The 21,955-nt window shown below is 38.2% G+C and overlaps 1 protein-coding gene across 1 annotated transcript in view; it reads left to right on the top strand.

Moving 5' to 3' along the window:
- The window catches only part of LOC117920572 (proteoglycan 4-like), a 44,269-nt gene extending 22,940 nt beyond the window's left edge, over positions 1-21,329 (top strand). Inside the window, exon 2 of the mRNA XM_034838183.1 lies at positions 20,806-21,329. Coding sequence (XP_034694074.1) covers positions 20,806-21,329 — 524 coding nt within the window. The remainder of the gene's footprint in view (positions 1-20,805) is intronic.
- The last annotated feature ends 626 nt before the right edge of the window (positions 21,330-21,955 follow it).

The following is a 21,955-nucleotide window of genomic DNA, read 5'->3' as shown; positions in this document are numbered from 1 at the left end:
TTTGAAACATGTGGTTTCTCCAATTAGTATTCGAAATTGATATCACTCAGGAGGTACCACTTCCTCCCTATATTTTCAATCACCCATATCACATTGAGGACAATGCTCAGCTCGGTTGGGGGGAGAAATGAGGAAGGAAGTAGGCTAAGTTAAAGGAAGTATGCTAAGTTATTTTGATAATTCAGCCTTGTTTAGTAAATTAGTTGTAGTTGTTTGCTTATTATTATAATCTCCATGGATTTTGAGGAAAATTTTTCAAATTAAAGGAGGAGAAACTGAACTTTTGCTTTTCATCTAACTTAGAATTTGGATTATGCTTGCTAAAGTGGTTCAATTGTTGAAACTTCTATTGAATTCAAGTTTAGTCCTTCCACTTTAAGCTTTTCACACACTGTGCACAATAGATTCCGTTTATAAGATGAAAAACTATTTTCCCCCTTGACTTAGGAAAATTTTAGACTTGGTACCTTTGACCTCATTTAATGATGTTGAGACACCTTATGAAAGGCCAATGAGCCTTTGAAAAAAATGAAAGAAAGAAAAATGTTTGCTTGCCTTGAAACCCGAGCAAGGTCTGAAGGGTATATGGTGAAAACCTTTGAAACCTGGTGCCCTAAGCCTTCATTGGTTGGGAGTCACCGGCCTCAATGCTCGTTACAAGGGTGGATAGGTGGAGTTAGCATATGGTAGGCGCATGGGTATATGAAAAAGTCCGGGGTGAAATCCGAGGAGTTAGTGGTTGAAAGATCCTTAAAGCTTGATGCCCTAAACCTTAATTGGTTGGGAGTCATCGATGGACCCCCGTTACATGGACAATTCAGAAAAGGATGCCCCTTAAGCCTTGTACCTTCTAAAAAAAAAAAAAAAAAGAGAGAGAAAAGTGTGTTCTTTGTCTATTGAATTTGGTCAGTTTGCTAAGTGTTGGAAAGAGATAGGTTGGGGGGAGAGATTAGTTTAGCATACTATATTCGGAGTCTATCATCTTACACTTAGATTTTTGTGGAAGAATAAAGTTTGGTTCTTTGGAAGTGAAAATGATTTTAAAACTTCAATTTGCATAATGCATTCCCTTGATCAATGGTATTTAGCAAAGTTTTTGATAACTCTTGTTGAAATTTGAGGTTTTATTTCTTTAATGTTCCATGTGAGAGTTTTTCAATCATGCCACTTAAATATTTTTTTTTTTTTGGAAGTGATTAGCATGATGTTGTAAATTATAGTATTGTTTATTTTTATTTTTCTCTCCTTCATTGCTAAGGGACTAGCAATATGTCAGTTGGGGGGAGTGATTACTACTCAAAAAGTGCTATTTGATAGCTTGTAATTAATCTTTTTAAACACTTTTGAGTAGTAGTTATTGCCTTTTAACCCAATTAACATGTTAAGGCCTCTTGCAATCAATTCTAATCAATTTGCCTTAAGTTTTGGTGTTTTGATAGCTTTTTGATCACCAAAGCAATATGAGATTGAGGAGAGTTATTTGGAATCCTTGGCAAAGCAATGGGAAGCTTAGAGGCATGAAAAACCAAAGCTTTGAAGCACTTTTGCCATAAGCAAAGTTGAAATGCAAGGAGGGGAAGCAAAGAGAATCCAGCCATGAAGCATTCTTGATGACAGTCATTTCAGCCACTTTTGGAGCACTTCCTGATGTTCAATTTATGCATACTATATGTCATTTGACAGCTTTGGAAGTCAACAATCCAATGCTTCAAACCGTGTACGCTTTGGAGCTGAAATGATGAAGTTACAGCCTTTGGAAGACAACTGCTCCAAGCTGAAGGAAGGATTCAGCAAAGTGTTGCGAAATCACCCTTTTGTTGCGGAATGATTTCGCAGCCTTTTTGCACAGTGCTATGGATTTCCCTTGAAGTTTCACGCCGCGATGGAAGCCAAACACCATAGGATGAAAGCCAACTTCGCAGCGCTGCGGAATCAACCTTTTGCTGTGAAGTAATTTCGCAGCCCTTTTTGTTTGTCTGCGAAATTTCGCAGACCTCATTTTCTCTTGCGAAATGGTCCTTAGTGCTTCCCGATATTTGTAACCGACACTTGGAGAAATTTTTCTTCAGATTTTTGTTGCCTAAATCCCCAAATTCTCCTTGTATCCCACCAATTATAGGATTCCTTAGCTTTTAAGTTAGGAATTTGGCTAAATATCCATGTAATAGCTATCAATGTAATTTTGATATAAATTAAGCCCGAGGAGCCTGTTCTGAGGGTGTTGAACCTTTTGTAAAAGTTTCAAAGGAAGTAAAATACAGAGCTTGAGCTCTGCCTTACCTTCTCACTTTGATTGTATTTTTCATTTACTAAGTTATGCACTCTCTGAGGAGCTTTCGCTAGAGAATGAGTAACTAAACCTTTTAGTTCCTTGGAGTTAAGGTTGCCGGGAAAGGTTCCAAGTGCAAGAATCAGAAGCTTTGTGGTTTCAGCTATGAATGAAAAGAGAGTGTGTCCCGTGAATGGTTTCTATGTTTTTAGTTAACTTAAAACGCCTTGGAGTCACCTGGGCCAACACTTGGTAAGGCAAGTGATCTCCGTCCATGGAGATGCACTAGTTTACCCCTTGCGAGCGTCTGGGAGGTGACTTGAAGGTAGGATTTTCTAGAATAGCCAACACTTGGTAAGCTTTTGGACTCCAAGGAGACATCCATTAGTTATCTCTTGCGAGCTTTTGACGGGTAATCCAAGGTTAAAGATCACCTTGAATGGTAAAGGCTAAGTGAGAGGTTTGAACCATTGCAAGTTGCATCAGTGAGAGAATTAAAGCTGAAATCAAATTGAGGGATGCATTTGTGCAGCACCTGTTAGAGAATTGACTTTATGTTAATCCTCTAATGTGAGGAATTGAACCAACTGACCGGAGCTATGTTATTGCATGAGGAACCTCCCCTGTAAACCTGAATCTCCAAGGAATGTTTTTCTCTTAAGTAATATCCATCACTTTCCGTGTTGTTAATCTAAGTCTAAACCTTTTTCAACCAAAGTTTGTGTTTTATTTCTTAAGCTAATCTTGAAATGAAACAGCACCAATTCACTTTGAATTGGTATCATTTTTCAGTTTGAATACCCTTCCTAGTGAACGATCCTAGAGCCACTATGCTATAGTAGCTTTTTCTTTGCTACCCTAGTTCATGGTGTAATAGGTTATAAATTTTGTTGATTACTCCCGCCGTCAAGGAGTACCAGATGGACACGAATCAGCTGAGACACCAATTAGGCATGAATCAGACATCAACGACTTTGGTTTGTGAGCTCAATATTCTAGATACTATAAACAACTTAGAGCTGTGGTTGACATGAACGAATCCAGGTTGTGATCTTAAGGCTCAACATGCTATGAATAAATCAAGGCACTGCACTACATGAGCTACTTCGAGTTGTGAGCTCAAGGCACTACATACTATTAACAACTCAACTTTTTGTATGATATGAACAACTTGGGATCCTATAAGCTTACGGCTCTAGATGCAATGAACAACTAAGGGTTGTGGTTGACATGAACGAATCTAGGTCTTGAGTTCTAGGCTCTAGGTTATATGAACAGCTCAAGGCTATGGATGATATGAACGATTCTTAGTCGTGAGCCCAATGCTCTAGATTTTATGAATAGCTCAGGGTTGTGGATGACATGAACAACTTTAGGTTATGAGCTTAGGGCTTTAAATGCTATGAGCAACTCAGGGTAGTGGTTGACATGAATAATGTTGGGTTATGAGTTTAGTGCTTTAGATACTATGAACAACTCAAGGTTGTGAATGACATGAACAACTCTAGGCCGTGAGCTCACAACTCTAGATGATATGAACAGCTCAGGCTTATGGATGACATAAGCTACTTTGGGTCTTGAGCTAAGGGCTTTGGATGCTATGAACAAGTTAGGGTTGTGAATGATATGAACGATTCTTGCTCATGAGCCTAAGGCTCTAAACCTTATGAACAACTTATGACTGTAGATGACATGAATGACTCAATGTCGTGAGCTCAAGCCACTAAATGCTATGAACAACTCATGTTTATGGTCGATATGAATGACTCCGAATCTTGAGCTCAGGGCTCTAGATGCTATCAACATCTCATGCTTGTGGATGATATGAGTTACTCTGCATCTTAAGCTTATCGCTCTAAAATCTGTTAATAACATAAGGTTATGGATAATATGGACGACTCAGAATCCTATGGGCTCAAGCCTCTAGGAGTTATGAATAGCTTAGGGTAGTGGATGGTATGAATGATTCTTGGTCATGAGGCTAAGGCTCTAAATGTTATGAACTGGTCAGGGTTATGAATGACTCAAGGTCGTTAGCTCAGGGTTCTTCATGCTATGAACAACTTAGGGTTGTGATTTACATGAATGAATCTATGTTGTCAACTCAGAGCTCTAGATGCTATGAACAACTTAGAGTCATGGATGATAAGAACGACTTGGCATCCTATGAGCTACGGTCTCTAGATGCTTTAAACAGCTCAAGGCAGAGGATGATATGAATGATTTTTAGTCTTGAGCCTATGATGCTAAATGTTATGAACAACTCGGGGTTGTGGATGACATGAATGACTCAAGGATGTGAACTTAGGGCTCTAGATGTTATGAATAACTTAGGCCTGTGGATAATAGGAATGACTCCAGGTCATGAGCTTAGGGCTCTAGATGCTATGAACAGCTCAAAGTTGTTGTTAATATGCACATCGTGAGCTCATGGTTTTGGATGCTATGAACTACTCAGGGTTGTAGATGATATGAATAACTTGAGATCCTTTAAGCTCAAGCCTCTAGGTGCTATGAATAGTTCATGGTTGTGATTCTTAGTCATGAGCCCAAGGCTCTAAATGTTATGAACAGCTAAGGGCAGTGGATGACATGAACGATTGAAGGTCATGAGCTTAGGGCTTTGGATGCTATGAACAACTCAAGGATTTAGATTCTATGAATAGCTCAAAGTTGTGGATGATATGAACAACTCAAGATCCCATGAGCCTAGACCTCTAAATGCCATGAATGGCTCACAACTTTGGAAACATGAATGGCTCCAGGTTGTGAGCTTTATGAACAACTTAAGGTTGTGGATGACATGAACAACTCAAGATCATGAGCTTTAGGCTCTAGATGACATGAACAACTCTAGGTCATTAGCTCAATGCTCCAGTTGTTATGAACAACTTAAGGCTATGGTTGACATGAACGACTTTAGGTCGTGAGTTAAGGGCTCCAGATGCTATGAATAGTTTAGGGATGTCGATGACATGAATGAATGTGTGTGGTGAGCTCAAGGCTCTAGATGCTATGAACAACTCATAGTTTTGGATGATATGAACGACTCGGGATCCCGTGAGCTCAGGCCTTTAGATGCTATGAACAGCTTAAGATTTCAGATGATATGAACGATTCTTGGTCGTAAGGAGAAGACTCCAAATGTTATGAACAACTCAGGGTTTTAAATGACATGAACGACTCAAGGTCATGAGCTTAGGGCTCTAGATACTATGAACAACTCTTGACTATGGATGATATGAATGTCTCAAGGTTGTGAACTTAGGGCTCTAGATGTTAGGAACAACTCAAGGCTATGGATGACCTAAACGACTCCAAGTCATGAGTTCAAGGTTCTAGATGCTATGAATAGTTCAGGAATGTGGATGACATAAACGATGTCATGTTGTGAGCCTAGGGCTCTAGATGCTATGAATAAGTCAAAGTTATTGATGATATGAACAATTTAGGATCCCGTGAGCTCAGGCATCTAGATGTTATGAACAACTCAGGGCTTTAGATGATATGAACGATTCTTGGTTTTGAACACAAGGCACTAAATGTTATGAACAACTTAGGGTTATAGAGGACATGAACTACTCAAGGTTGTGATCTTAGGGCTCTAGATGATATAAACAGATTAGGTATATGGTTGACATTAAAAACTTCAGTTTGTGAGCTTAGGGCTCTGGATGCTATGAATAGCATAGGCCTATGGATGACATGAGTTGCTCCATGTCGTGAGCTCATGGCTTTGGATGTTATGAACTACTTGAGGTTATGAATGATATGAACGACTCGGGATCTTATGAGTTCAAACCTCTAGGTGCTATCAATCGTTGAAGGATGTGGATGATATAAATGATTCTTGGTCATGAGTAACTCAGGGCTTTGGATGACATGAATGACTAAAGGTCTTGAACTTAGGGCTCTAGATTTTATGAACAACTCGAAGTTGTGGATGATATAAATGACTTGGGATCCTGTGAACTTAGGCGTCTAAAGGTTATGAATAGCTAAAGGTTGTGGATGACATGACCGACTTCAGGTTATGAGGTAAGGGCTTTAGATGCTATGAACTGATTTAGGTTGTGGATGGCATGAAAGACTGAAGGTCATAATCTCAAAGCTCTAGATGTTAGGAATAGTTCAGGACTATGGATGACATGAACAACTTTAGGTCGTGAGCTCAAGGTTTTAGATGCTATGAACAACTCAGGGTTGTGGTTTGCATGAACTACTTTAGGTCATGAGCTAAGGGCTCTAAATGCTATGAATAGTTTAGGGATGTAGATGAAATGAACGACTCCATGTCATGAGTTCAAGGCTCTAGATGCTATGAACAACTCAAAGTTATGGATGATATGAACAACTCATGATCCCGTGAGCTCAAGCCTCTAGATTCTATGAATGACTTAGGGCTTTAGAAGATATGAATGATTCTTGGTCATGAGCACCAACCTCTAAACGTTATGAACACCTCAAGGCTATGGATGATAGGAACGACTCATGGTCATGAGCTCAAGGCTCTAGATGATATGAATAACTCAAGTCTATGGTTGACATGAACTACTCTGGGTCATGAGCTAAGGGCTTTAGTGTTAGGATAGAGCCCTTAAAAGCATGACATGATGTAATAAATTTGGAATTCATTATTTATTTAATGATGTTCCACTTTCACTATTATCCATCCTTATTCCATGTATTATACTCTATGAGCATTCTTGCCTCAACCTTTTTGCATTGTACATGAGTTAGGTGCATTTCTACCAAGTTGCTTCATTGTATTGTCTCTCAACCTTGAGAGAATATTAAGTTTGTGCTAAAGTTAGTAGTGGCTTTGACCTATGGGTGGGATCGTAAGTTGATCATATATTCCCTATGGATTGGGTCACTATTAATGGAAGCCGATAGCAATAGGTATTCTTAATAAAGGTACTATGATATCTCTTGGGATTTAGATAGAGTATCACACTGAGTGATCCTAAGAAGGTGTATTCATGGAAACTATGGCCATAGTAATTCCTTATGTGGAACTTGACATAGGCTCTTTAAGAGGTAAGATATGTCAATTGAACACATAATAGGGCGATCTATAACTCAAGGATGGTAGAGTTTGTCTTGAAAGGTTGATAGATTTCACCTTGTTAGACTACAGACACTAGTTCATAGGTAGACTGGACACAATGGATACCAGGTCACGGACTCGAGCACTTGGTGTCTCATTGTTATTTACATAGGATACTAGAGTTCAATTGATTCTCTATAGTGGGATGTTGAATCAACTTTAGAATTGGATTCTAAGGGAGTCAATATTCGTATAGGTCCCAGTGGTCCCCACTTTGAGCTCATATACTTTGTTTGCATGGGTTACGAGGGGAGAATTGGCTCTAAGTTTAGTTTTGTGCAGAAGGGTGTTTTGGTAATTACGTAAGTTTGCATAAGGGTAGGTGAACAAGGTCTCTAGATTGGATTAAGGGATTAATTAGTCGGCCCTATTAGGTTAATTAATCAATTATAACCCATTTTAGGTTAGATTAAGTGACCCAAACCCATGTGGGCTCAAGTCAGTTAAACCCACTTAGGAACCCTATAAATACCCTTAAGGGTTAGAGTTTGATTACTACTCAAAAAGTGCTATTTGATAGCTTGTAATTAATCCTTTTAAACACTTTTGAGTAGTAGTTAGTGCCTTTTAACCCAATTAACATGTTAAGGACCTTTGCAATCATTTCTAATCAAATTGTGTAAGTTTTGGTGCTTTTGATAGCCTTTTGATCACCAAAGCAATATGAGATTGAGGAGAGTTATTTGGAATCCTTGGAAAAGCAATGGGAAGCTTAGAGGCAGGAATAACCAAAGCTTTGAAGCACTTTTGCCATAAGCAAAGTTGAAATGCAAGGAGAGGAAGCAAAGAGAATCCAGCCATGAAGCATTCTTGATGATAGTTATTTCAGCCACTTTTGGAGCACTTTCTGATGTCCAATTTATGCATTCTATATGTCATTTGAAATCTTAGGAATTCAAAAATCCAATGCTTCAAACGGTGTGCAATTCGGAGTTGAAATGAAGGAGTTACAGCCATTGGAAGCCAATCACTCCAAGTTGAAGGAAGGATTCAGCAAGATGTAAGCCAACTTCACAGCGGTGCGGAATTAGCCATTTGCTGCGAAGTAATTTCGCAGCCCTTCTTGTTCATCTGTGAAATCTCGCAGACCTCATTTTCACCTGCGAAATGGTCCTTAGTGCTTCCCGATATTTGTAACCGACACTTGGAGATATTTTGCATCAGATTTTTGCTGTATAAATCCCCAAATTCTCCTTGTATCCAACCAATTATAGGATTCCTTAGCTTTTAAGTTAGGAAAATGGCTAAATATCCTTGTAAAAGGTATTAATGTAATTTTCATATAAATTAAGCCCGAGGAGCCTGTTATGAGGGTGTTGAACCTTTTGTAAAAGTTTGAAAGGAATTAAAATACAGAGCTTGAGCTCTGCTTTACCTTCTCACTTTGATTGTGTTTTTTATTTGTGAAGTTATGCACTCTCTGAGGAATTTTCCCCAGAGAATGAGTAACTAAACCTTTTAGTTCCTTGGAGTTAAGGTTGCCGGGAAAGGTTCCAAGTGCAAGAATCAGAAGCTTTTTGGTTTCAGCTATGAATGAAAAGAAAGTGTGTCCCGTGAATGGTTTCTATGTTTTTAGTTAACTTAAAACGCCTTGGAGTCACCTGGGCCAACACTTGGTAAGGCAAGTGATCTCAAACCATGGAGATGCACTAGTTTACCCTTTGCGAGCCTCTGGGAGGTGACTTGAAGGTAGAATTTTCTAGAATAGCCAACACTTGGTAAGTTTTTGGACTCTAAGGAGACATCCATTAGTTATCTCTTGCGAGCTTTTGACGGGTAATCCAAGGTTAAAGGTCACCTTGAATGGTAAAGGCTAAGTGAGAGGCTCGAACCATTGCAAGTTGCATCAGTGAGAGAATTAAAGCTGAAATCCAATTGAGGGATGCATTTGTGCAGCACCTGTTAGAGAATTGACTTTATGTTAATTCTCTAATGCGAGGAATTGAACCAACTAACCGGAGCTATGCTTTTGCATGAGGAACCTCCCCTGTAAACCTGAATCTCCAAGGAATGCTTTTCTTCTTAAGTAATTTTCATCACTTGTTGTGTTGTTAATCTAAGTCCAAACCTTTTTCTACCAAAGTTTGTGTTTTATTTCTTAAGCTAATCTTGAAATGAAACAGCACCAATTCACTTTGAATTGGTATCATTTACAGTTTGAGTACCCTTCCCAGTGAACGATCCTAGAGCCACTATGCTATAGTAGCTTTTTCTTTGCTACCCTAGTTCATGGTGTAATAGGTTATAAATTTTGTTGATTACTCCCGCCATCAAGGAGCACCAGTTGGACACGAACCAGCTGAGACACCAATTAGGCATGAATCAAATGGCGCCGTTGCCGGGGAAGGTGTCAAGTTTATAGTGATACTATTTCAGTGTACTTGTGATTTTCATCACAAGTTTGGTAACGTTTCTTTTGATTTATTAATTCTTTTTCTTTCTTTTCTACTTATTCATAATCTAAAGTTAGCTTTTAAATTCAGCTTAGTTTTATTTTGTTTTTATAGCCCTGTTTTCTTTTGTTGTCCTGTATTTTCATTTTAGTTTCAGCTAGATACTAGTTGTATATGCCAAAGTGGATACGTGGCAGTGGAGGAAGGCTTGTTAGAAGTGATACACCTCATACTAAGGAATTGGAATTGAGCTTGAATATCATGGAAACTACACCTGAAGATCAGCATAGTCACCAAGGTCGTCAAGACAATCTCAATGAATTTAGATCAATGAGGGACCGTATGCATCCACCTCGTATGAGTGCACCATCATGTATAGTGCCCCCTATAGAGCAGCTAGTGATCAGACCGTATATTGTTCCACTTTTACCAACTTTCCATGGAATGGAAAGTGAGAATCCCTATGCACATATTAAGGAATTTGAAGATGTTTGTAATACATTCCAAGAGGGAGGAGCTTCAATTGATTTGATGTGGCTTAAGTTATTTCCTTTTACTTTAAAGGATAAGGCCAAAATTTGGCTTAATTCTTTAAGGCCAAGGAGTATCCGTACTTGGACTGACTTACAAGCCGAATTCCTTAAGAAATTCTTTCCCACTCATAGAACAAATGGCTTGAAAAGGCAAATTTCAAACTTCTCAGCTAAAAAGAATGAGAAATTCTATGAGAGTTGGGAAAGATATATGGAAGCTATAAATGCATGTCCTCACCATGGTTTTGATACTTGGCTATTGGTGAGTTATTTTTATGATGGGATGTCGTCCTCAATGAAGCAACTCTTGGAAACAATGTGTGGAGGAGATTTCATGAGCAAAAATCCGGAGGAAGCTATGGATTTCTTGAATTATGTAGCTGAAGTTTCAAGGGGATGGGATGAACCGACCAAAGGAGAAGTGGGAAAGATGAAGTCTCAACTGAATGCTTTCAATGCTAAGGCTGGGATGTATACTTTGAAGGAAGAGGATGATATGAAAGCAAAGTTTGCAGCTGTGACAAGAAGATTGGAGGAGCTGGAACTGAAAAAAATGCATGAAGTGCAAGCTGTTGCTGAAGCACCAGTGCAAGTGAAACTTTGTCCTAATTGTCAATCATATGAACACTTGGTGGAGGAATGCCCTACAATTTCAGCTAAAAGGGAAATGTTTGGAGAACAGGCAAATGTTGTTGGACAATTCAAGCCCAATAACAATGTGCCCTATGGAAATACTTACAACTCAAGTTGGAGGAATCATCCAAATTTTTCATGGAAGCCTAGAGCACCTCAGTACCAACAGCCAGATCAACCATCTCAACAACCTTCAAGTCTTGAACAAGCCATTTTGAATCTCAGCAAGGTAGTGGGAGATTTTGTTGGGGAATAAAAAGCCATCAATACTCAACTTAATCAAAGAATTGACAGAGTAGAGAATACTCTGAACAAAAGGATGGATGGAATGCAAAATGATATAACCCAAAGGATAGATAATCTCCAGTACTCAATATCAAGGCTCACAAATTTGAATACAGTGCAAGAAAAGGGAAGATTTCCTTCCCAACCCCACCAAAATCCCAAGGGTGTCCAAGAAGTAGAAAGCCATGAGGGGGAATCATCACAGATGAAAGATGTCAAAGCCTTGATCACTCTAAGGAGTGGTAAGAAAATTGAGCAGCCACCACCTAAGCCACATGTTGAACCAGAAAAAGAAACAATGAAAGGGGAGGAAATGAAAGACAAAGAAGGAGAGATCAGTGAAAAGAAAGAAGACAATGAGTCAACAATGAATGCAAATCCAGAGAAAGAACTTCTGAAGGAAGAAATGCTGAAGAAATCAACTTCTCCACCTTTTCCTCAAGCATTGCATGGGAAGAAGGGGATTAGAAATGCAGCTGAAATTCTTGAAGTATTGAGACAAGTTGAAATCAATATCCCACTGTTGGATATGATTAAGCAAGTTCCAACATATGCAAAATTCCTAAAGGACTTGTGTACTATCAAAAGAGGGTTGACTGTAAATAAGAAAGCCTTCTTGACTGAGCAAGTAAGTGCAATCTTACAGTGTAAGTCTCCTTTGAAGTACAAAGATCCGGGAAGTCCTACCATTTCAGTCATGATTGGAGGAAAGGTAGTGGAGAAAGCTTTACTGGACTTGGGAGCAAGTGTTAATTTGCTTCCATATACTGTCTACAAGCAATTGGGACTTGGTGAGTTGAAGCCAACAACAATCACTCTATCTCTAGCAGATAGATCAGTAAAAATTCCAAGAGGAGTAATTGAGGATGTCTTGGTTCAAGTTGATAATTTCTACTATCCGGTGGATTTTGTTGTTCTTGATACGGATCCTACTGTAAAGGAAGCTAATTTAGTTCCTATCATCCTTGGAAGGCCATTCCTTGCTACCTCAAATGCAATCATTAATTGTAGAAATGGGCTCATGCAACTCACTTTTGGTAACATGACACTTGATCACAACATCTTTTATATGTCTAAAAAGAAAATCACTCCAGAAGAAGAAGAGGGTCCAGAAGAGGTGTGTATTATTTACACTCTAGTAGAGGAGCACTATAATCAGAATGTGCAAGACAAGCTGAATGAAAGTTTTATGGATTGTGAGGAAGGTTTGCCTGAACCCCCTAATGAGCTTGCTACTTTACAAAGTTGGAGAAGGATATAAGAGATTCTACCTTTGTTCAATAAAGAAGAAGTAGCAGATGCTGAAAAAGAGATCCCAAAACTCAATTTGAAGCCTCTACCCATGGAGCTGAAATACACATACCTTGAAGAAAATAATCAATGTCCTGTTGTAATATCTTCATCTCTGGCCAATCATCAAGAGAAGTGTTTACTGGAAGTTCTCAAGAGGTGTAAGAAAGCAATAGGATGGCAAATATCTGATTTGAAAGGCATTAGTCCTTTAGTTTGCACGCATCATATATATATAGAGGAGGAAGCTAAGCCAATTCGTCAACTTCAAAGAAGATTGAATCCTCATTTACAAGAGGTTGTGCGAGCTGAGGTGCTGAAATTACTTCAAGCAGGTATTATTTACCCTATATCTGACAGCTCTTGGGTGAGTCCTACTCAAGTGGTACCAAAGAAATCAGGGATTACTGTGGTTCAGAATGATGAAGTAGAAGAAATCACTACGCGTCTCACTTCAGGGTGGAGGGTGTGTATTGATTATAGAAAATTGAATGCAGTAACCTAGAAAGATCATTTTCCATTGCCATTTATCGATCAAGTGTTGGAGAGAGTCTCTGGCCATTCGTTCTACTATTTTTTGGACGAGTATTCAGGGTATTTTCAAATTGAAATTGCTATGGAGGATCAGGAAAAGACCACTTTTACATGTCCTTTTGGAACATATGTGTGGACCCGCATTTTTCACGTGCGTCCCCACTCGATCGGCGAGACTCGCTTTTTTATTTGTGAAAAATAATTTTTGGAAAAGTTGGAGTCGCCACTTATTTTATTTTAATTTTAAAGGGAAAATAAAACAAGAAAGAAAAACCCTAAAATGTGACTCCATAATTTTTGAAAAAAAAAGCATGTCTTTGAAAAACCCGAGTCTTGGTCCGGGGATCAGGTTACTTATTGGGAAGGTACCTCTAGGAGGTAGCACCCCTCTAAGCCCTAAAAAGGTCTCTACTGACTAAGTTGAGGGAATCGTGGCCATTAATCGGTTAATTATGGATACCTAAGTAGGCTAGGTGGTTCCAAAAAAAATTGCATGCCAAACAAGATCAAATCATAATAAAGAAAGGTTAGGATCCATACCTGGACCGCTTCTCAAGCGCTATCATAAAACATCGATGGTTAATTTAAACAATATATCATCCAGCATGTGTTTTATTAGAAATAATCGAACAATGAAACATGCATACCAGAACACTCAAGCATTATTAGACATAAGCATTATTTCACAGTGACATGATTGTTTACAAAATTTAGAAAGTAGGTGATAGGGGACGTACCTGGATAACATAGATAACTTACAATGCGCTTCCATAAGACATGAGGGGTCAGATAATAAATAATAAAATATAGAAATCCTAGCATGCTCGTTATCTAATTAGCATAGCAGAAATTATCAAAGTATAGGAAAACACTAATTATCACACTCATCTTGTATACAATTCCTAAAAAAATAGACATAATTTCAACAAGTGACAAAAGTGGCAACAAAAATAATTTTTTGAAAAGATTTTCTTATGTAGGGGTTTCACCAATTCCCCAATTGATATACACGAATTTAGCTTAGAATTATCGCATTTATTTAGGACTACAAGCTTTGATTCGTGTTTTATTCAAAACTGTAATTTTATTTGAAAGATGTGAACCGATCAAAACATGGTTGCACATTATTTTTAAAAAATGAGATTTTGATTCTAAGAACTCTAAATGAATTTTTGAAATGGATTGTTAAGGGGGATCTTTTAACTCTAAGAAACTCTAAATGAATTTTTGAAATGGATTTTAAGGAAAATGAGATTTTGAGAATAGTGTTATATTTTAAAAATAAAAGAAATTAATTTGAAAACAATAAAATGTATGAATCAAAATACCAAGCAAAACAAAAAAGAACAAAATCACAAAGTAGAATTTTTTATAACAGAGAAAATTGAAGTGGTGGAGATGGGGGCCAATCTTCACTATTTTCCGATGGCCTCCGAAAAGTAAATTTTATTAGAGACTACCAAAGCAATAAACTATTCAAACTTAGATCAAATAAGCTAACGAGATACCCACCAAGAATTAATGACGAATATTCAAGAAACACATCCATTAAGAATAACAATCAAGAATTAGCATGAGATCAATTAAACACATAAATACATCTAGATTGATTAAAATGAGCCAAATTAAATCAAAGCAAACAATAATTTTCAAACATAGAATTAACTTTATTAATGAAGTAATTTTATATAAAATACTTAAATCGAATAGATGTGTGAAACTAAATCGGAGTAAACTAAAGGCATGAATTTTCAAATATAGAATTGATTTTATTAATGACCTAAAATTATACAAACTCCTAAAATAATTAAAATGAATCAATTTAAACAAAAGGAAACTAAAACAAAATATGAATTCAGGGAATCTAATTTTGAAATAAACTTACATCATTAAAGTGAAATCTAGGCATAAAATGAATTAAACACTAATTAAAGCCAATCTAAACTTAAATTCTTAACACGCGTGATCAATTATTTTAACAAACTAAATTTTACCTTAACCACAAATTAAATTATAAAACTACCTGAGACTAACTTTCTAACCTATAAAATTAAACTCATAATCCAATGGATAAGTTGATGACACAAACAAATAAATACGAATGAAATAAAATATGAATAAAACGAAATCTGAACTCAAGGATTTAAATAATATTTTTTTAAAAATAAACTTATGTTAGTAAAATAAATTTGAGCTTAACAAACATTTTTATCACTAATCAACGCAAGTTTAAAATATAATACTTAACACATAAAAATCAATCATTTCAACATACTATAATTTTAACTAAACCCAAAACCAATTCAAACCACCTTCAATAGATTTTTTTTCATTTTTTTATTTTAAACTAAATTTTTAACCCATAGGTTTAATCTCATTAATAAATAAATAAATAAGTTACCGAGCATTAGATTAGTAGCAAATAAATAAATAACAACTAATAATTAAATGAATCAAAACTAAATTAAATAAAAATCAAATTATATATATATTTTTTTCTTAAAGTAAAACTACATATAAAAAAATATATTTTCCGAATTTAATATAATAAATCAAAACTAACCCTAAACACAATTCCCATGTTGCCATATTAAAATGAAACAAATATATGCCGACACTAGTAATAAAAGTAAATCCACTTACCTATTATAATAATAATTCCACTAAAGAAAAATGTCCAAACTTGCATTGTTACATAAACCTAAATAACAATTCTAGTCTTTTAAAACTCATGCTACCATATTCAAAATCAATACGTGCCAGAACTTGTAAAAGTCAAACCACTTACCATTATAATAATATTTCCACTTAAAAAAAAAAATTCCAAACTTGCACTTTACATGAAACACATGCTGCCATAATAAAACACGTATATGCTAAAGCTAATAAAAATAGGTCAACCACTCAACCCAATATAATAATCCAACTTAAAATAAACTAAACTTTAGATATTAGTAAAAACCCATATATATATAAAACTATCTTACCTAATAGCTGTGATGATACCAAAGCAAGGTGGTGTGCAGCTGGTGCGGTGAAGAACGAGTAGAGGATCACTAGCTGTGGTGTGGAGTTGATGCTGAAAGTGCTCCCCGTGGAGGATCTGTTGAAGCTCGGACTGTTTGTTTCTCCGGTGTGGCTGCCAAACTTTTCTCTCTCTGATACCTACCTTTCTTTCCTTTCTTCACCGGTGTGTCTGTTTCGAAATTGCTCCCAATGGTGCGGCTGCCTTTCTCATCTTCAGATTCAACAAGGTAGGTATGTACTCATCTTCACCATGGCAGGGTGAATAGCCAGTGAATATCAACAAGCAGTTGTGTCTCTCCGTTCCAAAACAGCAGCCCGAATCCCCTCTAAAACCTGGACTCCCTCCTCAAACAGCAGCCCCCAAAATCCTTTCAAAACACGGACTGATGTTTGCCCAAACAACAGCCTTTAATCCCTCTGAAACATGGACTGATCTCTTCAAACAGCAGCCCCCAAAATCCTTTCAAAACACGGATTGATCCCTCCAAATAGCAGCCCCCAAAATCCTTTCAAAACACGGACTGATCTTTGCCCAAACAGCAGACTCTAATCCCTCTAAAACATGGACTGATCTCCTTCAAACCGCAGCCCCAAAAATGCCTCTGAAACGTGAACACCTCTGAAAATCGCAGCCTCCTATATATTTTTCGTTTCCATAATCTCTTCTCAATCCCCCATTCAACTCCTCTCTCCAGCCACCATAATGGAAAGAACAGCAGCCCACTCCCTTCCTCAATCCGGTGATCAGAAAAAAAATCTCCTCCCCTTCCTTCATCATGCTTCTCCCTTCCTTTTTTTCATGTGAGTTGACTTTTTATTTCCTTTTCTGAATTCCTCTCTCTTTCAATATCAGCCCTGATTTAATCTTTTGAGCCCAAAAATGGTATGAATATCCTCCTCCCTCGATATAGAGCAAGAATAATCCCATGCAAAACAAATAATAATAAAAAAATAAAATAAAAAATAAAAATACAAATAAAAGGAAATTAAGGGTTAAAATAATAAAATAAAATAAAAACATGTAACTAAGAATTAAAAATCCAAAATATGTAATTTTAAATGAAATTAAAAATATAGATCACCTGCATGACTAAAATGAATTATCAACTTAAGCAATTCTCTATCAAAATAAATTAATAAATGGATAAATAAAAACTAAATGAATATGATTATTAAACTCATGCAATTTTCTAAAATAAATAAATAAATAAATAAAACTAATAAATAGGGGAAAAGACAAAAAAATAAAAAAAAGAATAAAAATAAAAACAAAAACAAAATCAAGCACATGCAAGCCATACAAGTCATGCAAAAAAAAATTATCTAAAATGTGACTTAGGTAAGCTCGGGTAAGCCTAGGTGGGTCAGGGTGTGCCTAAATAAGCCTAAGGTGTCTAAGTGAGCCTAAGGTGGTGCCTAATGGGCCAAGTGTATCTAAAAGCTATCCTAAAAAAAATAAAAATAAAAACAAGAAAAGCCTAAGTCTAAGTTAGGGCTGCCAAGGGTCACAATAAGGGATCAAATAATCCCTTAACCAAAGTCTCCAAGGTGACTCAAAAAAAGGTAAGTGGTGAGTAGTACTGGGCCACCAAGGAACTACTGTGGAGCACTGAAAACGAACTTAAAGACATGTGTTAAAGGGACAAAATTGAGGGTCTACAATATGCTTACAGAAGAATGCCTTTTGGTTTATGTAATGCATCTGCAACATTCCAAAGGTGTATGTTGAGTATCTTCAGTGATATGGTGGAGCGAATTATGGAGGTTTTCATGGATGACATCACCGTATATGGAGGTACATTTGAGGAATGCTTAGTCAATTTGGAAGCGGTTCTTCATAGATGCATTGAGAAAGACTTGGTGCTCAATTGGGAGAAATGCCATTTTATGGTACGTCAAGGAATTGTCCTTGGTCATATCATCTCCGAAAAGGGCATTGAAGTTGATAAAGCAAAGGTGGAGCTTATTTCCAAATTGCCATCCCCAACAACTGTAAAAGGAGTAAGGCAGTTCCTTGGCCATGCTGGTTTCTATAGGAGGTTCATCAAAGATTTTTTAAAGCTTTCAAAACCTCTTTGTGAGTTGTTAGCTAAGGATGCTAAGTTTGTATGGGATAAGAGATGTCAAGATAGCTTTGATCAACTAAAGAAATTTTTAACAACAACTCCAATGGTGAGGGCCCCTAACTGGCAACTACCTTTTGAACTAATGTGTGATGCCAGTGACTTTGCTATAGGAGCTGTGCTTGGTCAAAGAGAAGATGGGAAGCCCTATGTGATCTATTATGCAAGCAAAACATTGAACGAAGCCCAAAGGAATTACACAACTACAGAGAAAGAATTGCTAGCTGTGGTATTTACCTTGGACAAATTTCGTGCTTATTTGGTAGGGTCTTTCATCATTGTTTTTACTGATCATTCAGCCTTGAAGTATTTATTGACAAAGTAAGATGCAAAAGCAAGGTTGATAAGATGGATTCTTTTGTTACAAGAATTCGATCTCCAAATCAGAGATAAGAAAGGAGTGGAGAATGTGGTAGCTGACCATCTCTCAAGGTTAGCTATAGCACATAATTCTCATGCCTTGCCCATTAATGATGACTTTCCTGAGGAATCACTTATGTTTCTTGTAAAAACTCCTTGGTATGATCACATTGCTAATTATCTAGTTACTGGTGAAATTCCAAGTGAGTGGAATGCACAGGACAGGAAGCATTTCTTTGCAAAAATTCATGCTTATTATTGGGAAGAACCTTTCCTTTTTAAATATTGTGCAGATCAGATCATAAGGAAGTGTGTGCCTGAGGAAGAGCAACAAGGAATTCTAACCCATTGTCATGAGAATGCATGTGGAGGCCACTTTGCCTCTCATAAAACAGCTATGAAGGTGTTGCAATCAGGGTTTACTTGGCCATCTCTTTTCAAAGATGCCCACATCATGTGTAGAAGTTGTGATAGATGCCAAAGGCTTGGAAAGCTGACAAAAAGAAATCAAATGCCAATGAACCCCATACTAATAGTTGAGCTATTTGATGTATGGGGCATTGACTTTATGAGACCTTTTCCAATGTCTTTTGGTAATTCTTACATCTTGGTGGGGGTGGATTATGTTTCTAAATGGGTTGAGGCAGTGCCCTGTAAACAAAATGATCATAGAGTGGTTCTCAAGTTTCTGAAAGAGAACATTTTTGCAAGATTTGGGGTGCCCAAAGCTATAATCAGTGATGGAGGTTCTCATTTTTGCAACAAGCCTTTTGAATGTTTATTAGCCAAGTATGGAGTGAAGCATAAGGTAGCTACACCTTATCATCCACAAACTTCCGGGCAAGTTGAACTAGCAAACAGGGAGATGAAGAACATATTGATGAAAGTGGTGAGTACAAGCAGAAAGGATTGGTCTATTAAGCTTCCTGATTCATTATGGGCGTATAGAACAGCTTATAAGACTATTCTTGGCATGTCCCCCTATCGTCTTGTCTATGGTAAAGCGTGTCATCTCCCTGTGGAAGTTGAATACAAAGCTTGGTGGGCAATCAAAAAGCTGAATATGGACTTGATCAGGGCTGGGGCAAAGAGGTGCTTAGACCTTAATGAGATGGAGGAATTGAGAAATGATGCTTATATCAACTCCAAAGTTGCAAAACAGAGGATGAAGAAGTGGCATGATCAACTAATTTCTAACAAGGAATTCCAGAAAGGACAAAGAGTTTTACTCTATGACACAAGACTCCATATATTCCCTGGAAAGCTCAAGTCAAGGTGGATAGATCCTTTCATTATCCATCAAGTACATGGCAATGGAGTAGTGGAATTATTGAATTCCAATGGCAAGGACACCTTTAAAGTCAATGGATATCGTCTCAAGCCATTCATGGAGCCGTTCAAACCAGAAAAGGAGGGAATCAACCTCCTTGAGCCTCAAAAAGCTTGAGCAGAGAAGGGTTTGATGGACTTGGTTTCACCAAAGTCCAAAATTTTTGTAAATTTTGTAAATTTTAAAGTTTTATCCATACTTTTGATCTTAATTTTTGATCTTAAATTGTGTGTTTTTATGTTTTTTCATCTTTTTGAATGATCTCAGGTGGGAGAAATTGCAAAGGAAGAAATCGGAGCGAAAACAGAGTGAAAACAGAGCAAAAACAAGGGAGAAAAAGAGCTCTGTGAGATTTCGTAGCCAAGAAGGAATTCTCTGCGAAAACGGCTTTTTGTTGCGAAATCAGTTCGCAACACTTTTCAATCCTCTGCGAAAGTTTTCGCAGCTGCGAATCCAAGAATGGCACACGAGTGCCACTCCGCAGCACAGGAGCTTCCATTTCGCAGCTGCGAACCGCTAAGGTGTAAAAAAGCCCCATTTCCGCAGCGATATCTCCATTCTGAAGGGTGTTTCACAATTGCGAAACCAATTTTTGGCACACGAGCGCCATTCTGCAATACAGTGACACCAATTTCGCAATTGCGAAGTGGGCTGCGAAAGTGGTTTTCTCTTGCGAAACCCCCAATTTTGCTGCGGAATCAGCTTTCTTCTATGAAACCCAAAATGACCTTTAATATTCTATTATTCCTTATAAATACCGGTCATTTGAGCTGCGAAAGCATTTCAGAAAGAGGAAAAGTCGCAGCAACCGTCCGTTCGCCTTCTCTCCAAAGCCCGACGTCGCGCGCACCTCCGGTCATCCCTTCCGATCGTCCCCGCCGCCCAAATTTTGTCAGTTCGTAATGTCATGAACCAAAGGAGCTAAAACTTCCTCTCCATCCAGCCGAAAGCCAGCGCCGCGTGAAGCGCCTGTTCAAGCATCACCCTCTGAGCCTCCGCGGCCAGAAGTTGTTTCACCTCCTGTGAAGGCCACGCCAAAGAAACGCCAGGCCAAGCCGACATTGCAAACGCCTTCGGCGAGGCGTTATCTTACCAGGTCAGGGGGCCGTCCCCTGCAAAAACGAGCTAGAGTGGAAAGCTTGGAACCCATCGATTTGACAGGGCAATCCCCTGTTCCATCTCCAGAGCCATCTCCGACACCGCAGGCGAAGCCTCAAGCAAGCCAGCCGCCGCCTTCTGAGCCCCAAATTCAGTCTGAAACAGCTCCTGAAGTGATACTCAGGCGTCCAATGCTCACTCAGCCACCAATTGAAGGCAATTTGGATTGCCGAGCTCGACCATTTCACTCCGAGTTGTACTTTGACAAGCCGCCTTCCAATTGCGGTCGGAGCTTGAAGGGTCATTCCAATTGCTGCGAAGATATCGAATGGAGCAGCTGCTGACCCCGTAAGACTTTTTCTATCCCAGAGTAGCCATGGATTTTTATCAGTCCATGACTACTCAGCAGGTCAGAGATCCCACCTTAATCCATTTTACCATTGATGGTCGACATGGCATCCTGGGAGCATGCCATATAGCAGAGGCCCTACGAATCCCATATGAGCCAAGCCATTTTGATGACTTTAGAGCATGGGCTAATCCTTCTCAGCTGGAGATGGTGCATATCCTGTCTGGAAGAGCTTCCAGAAATCCATATCTATTGAGGGGGGAACTTCCCCCAAGGATGTTTCTCATTGATGCGCTCTTGCGCCATAATATTTATCCACTCCAGCATTGGACCCAGAGAAGAGGAATTCTGTTGGAGGCTTTGTTCCGAATTTCTGAGGGATACTTTTTTGGCCCTCACCACTTAATCATGGCAGCCCTTCTCTACTTTGAAGAGAAGGTGCATAAGAAGAAGTTACCAAGAGCTGATGCCATTCCACTTCTCTTCCCGCGGCTGCTATGCCAGATTCTTGAGCATCTGGGCTACCCATCAGAGCCTCAGTTGGAGCGAAAGAGGATATGTCGAGATGTGTTTACTTTCGACAAATGGAGCAATATGACAGCTTATAGGATGGAGCAGCCA

The sequence above is a fragment of the Vitis riparia genome, chromosome 8 (assembly GCF_004353265.1).
Source record: "Vitis riparia cultivar Riparia Gloire de Montpellier isolate 1030 chromosome 8, EGFV_Vit.rip_1.0, whole genome shotgun sequence".
In the NCBI taxonomy this organism is placed as follows: domain Eukaryota; kingdom Viridiplantae; phylum Streptophyta; class Magnoliopsida; order Vitales; family Vitaceae; genus Vitis; species Vitis riparia.
This window is presented reverse-complemented; position numbering and strand designations above follow the sequence as displayed.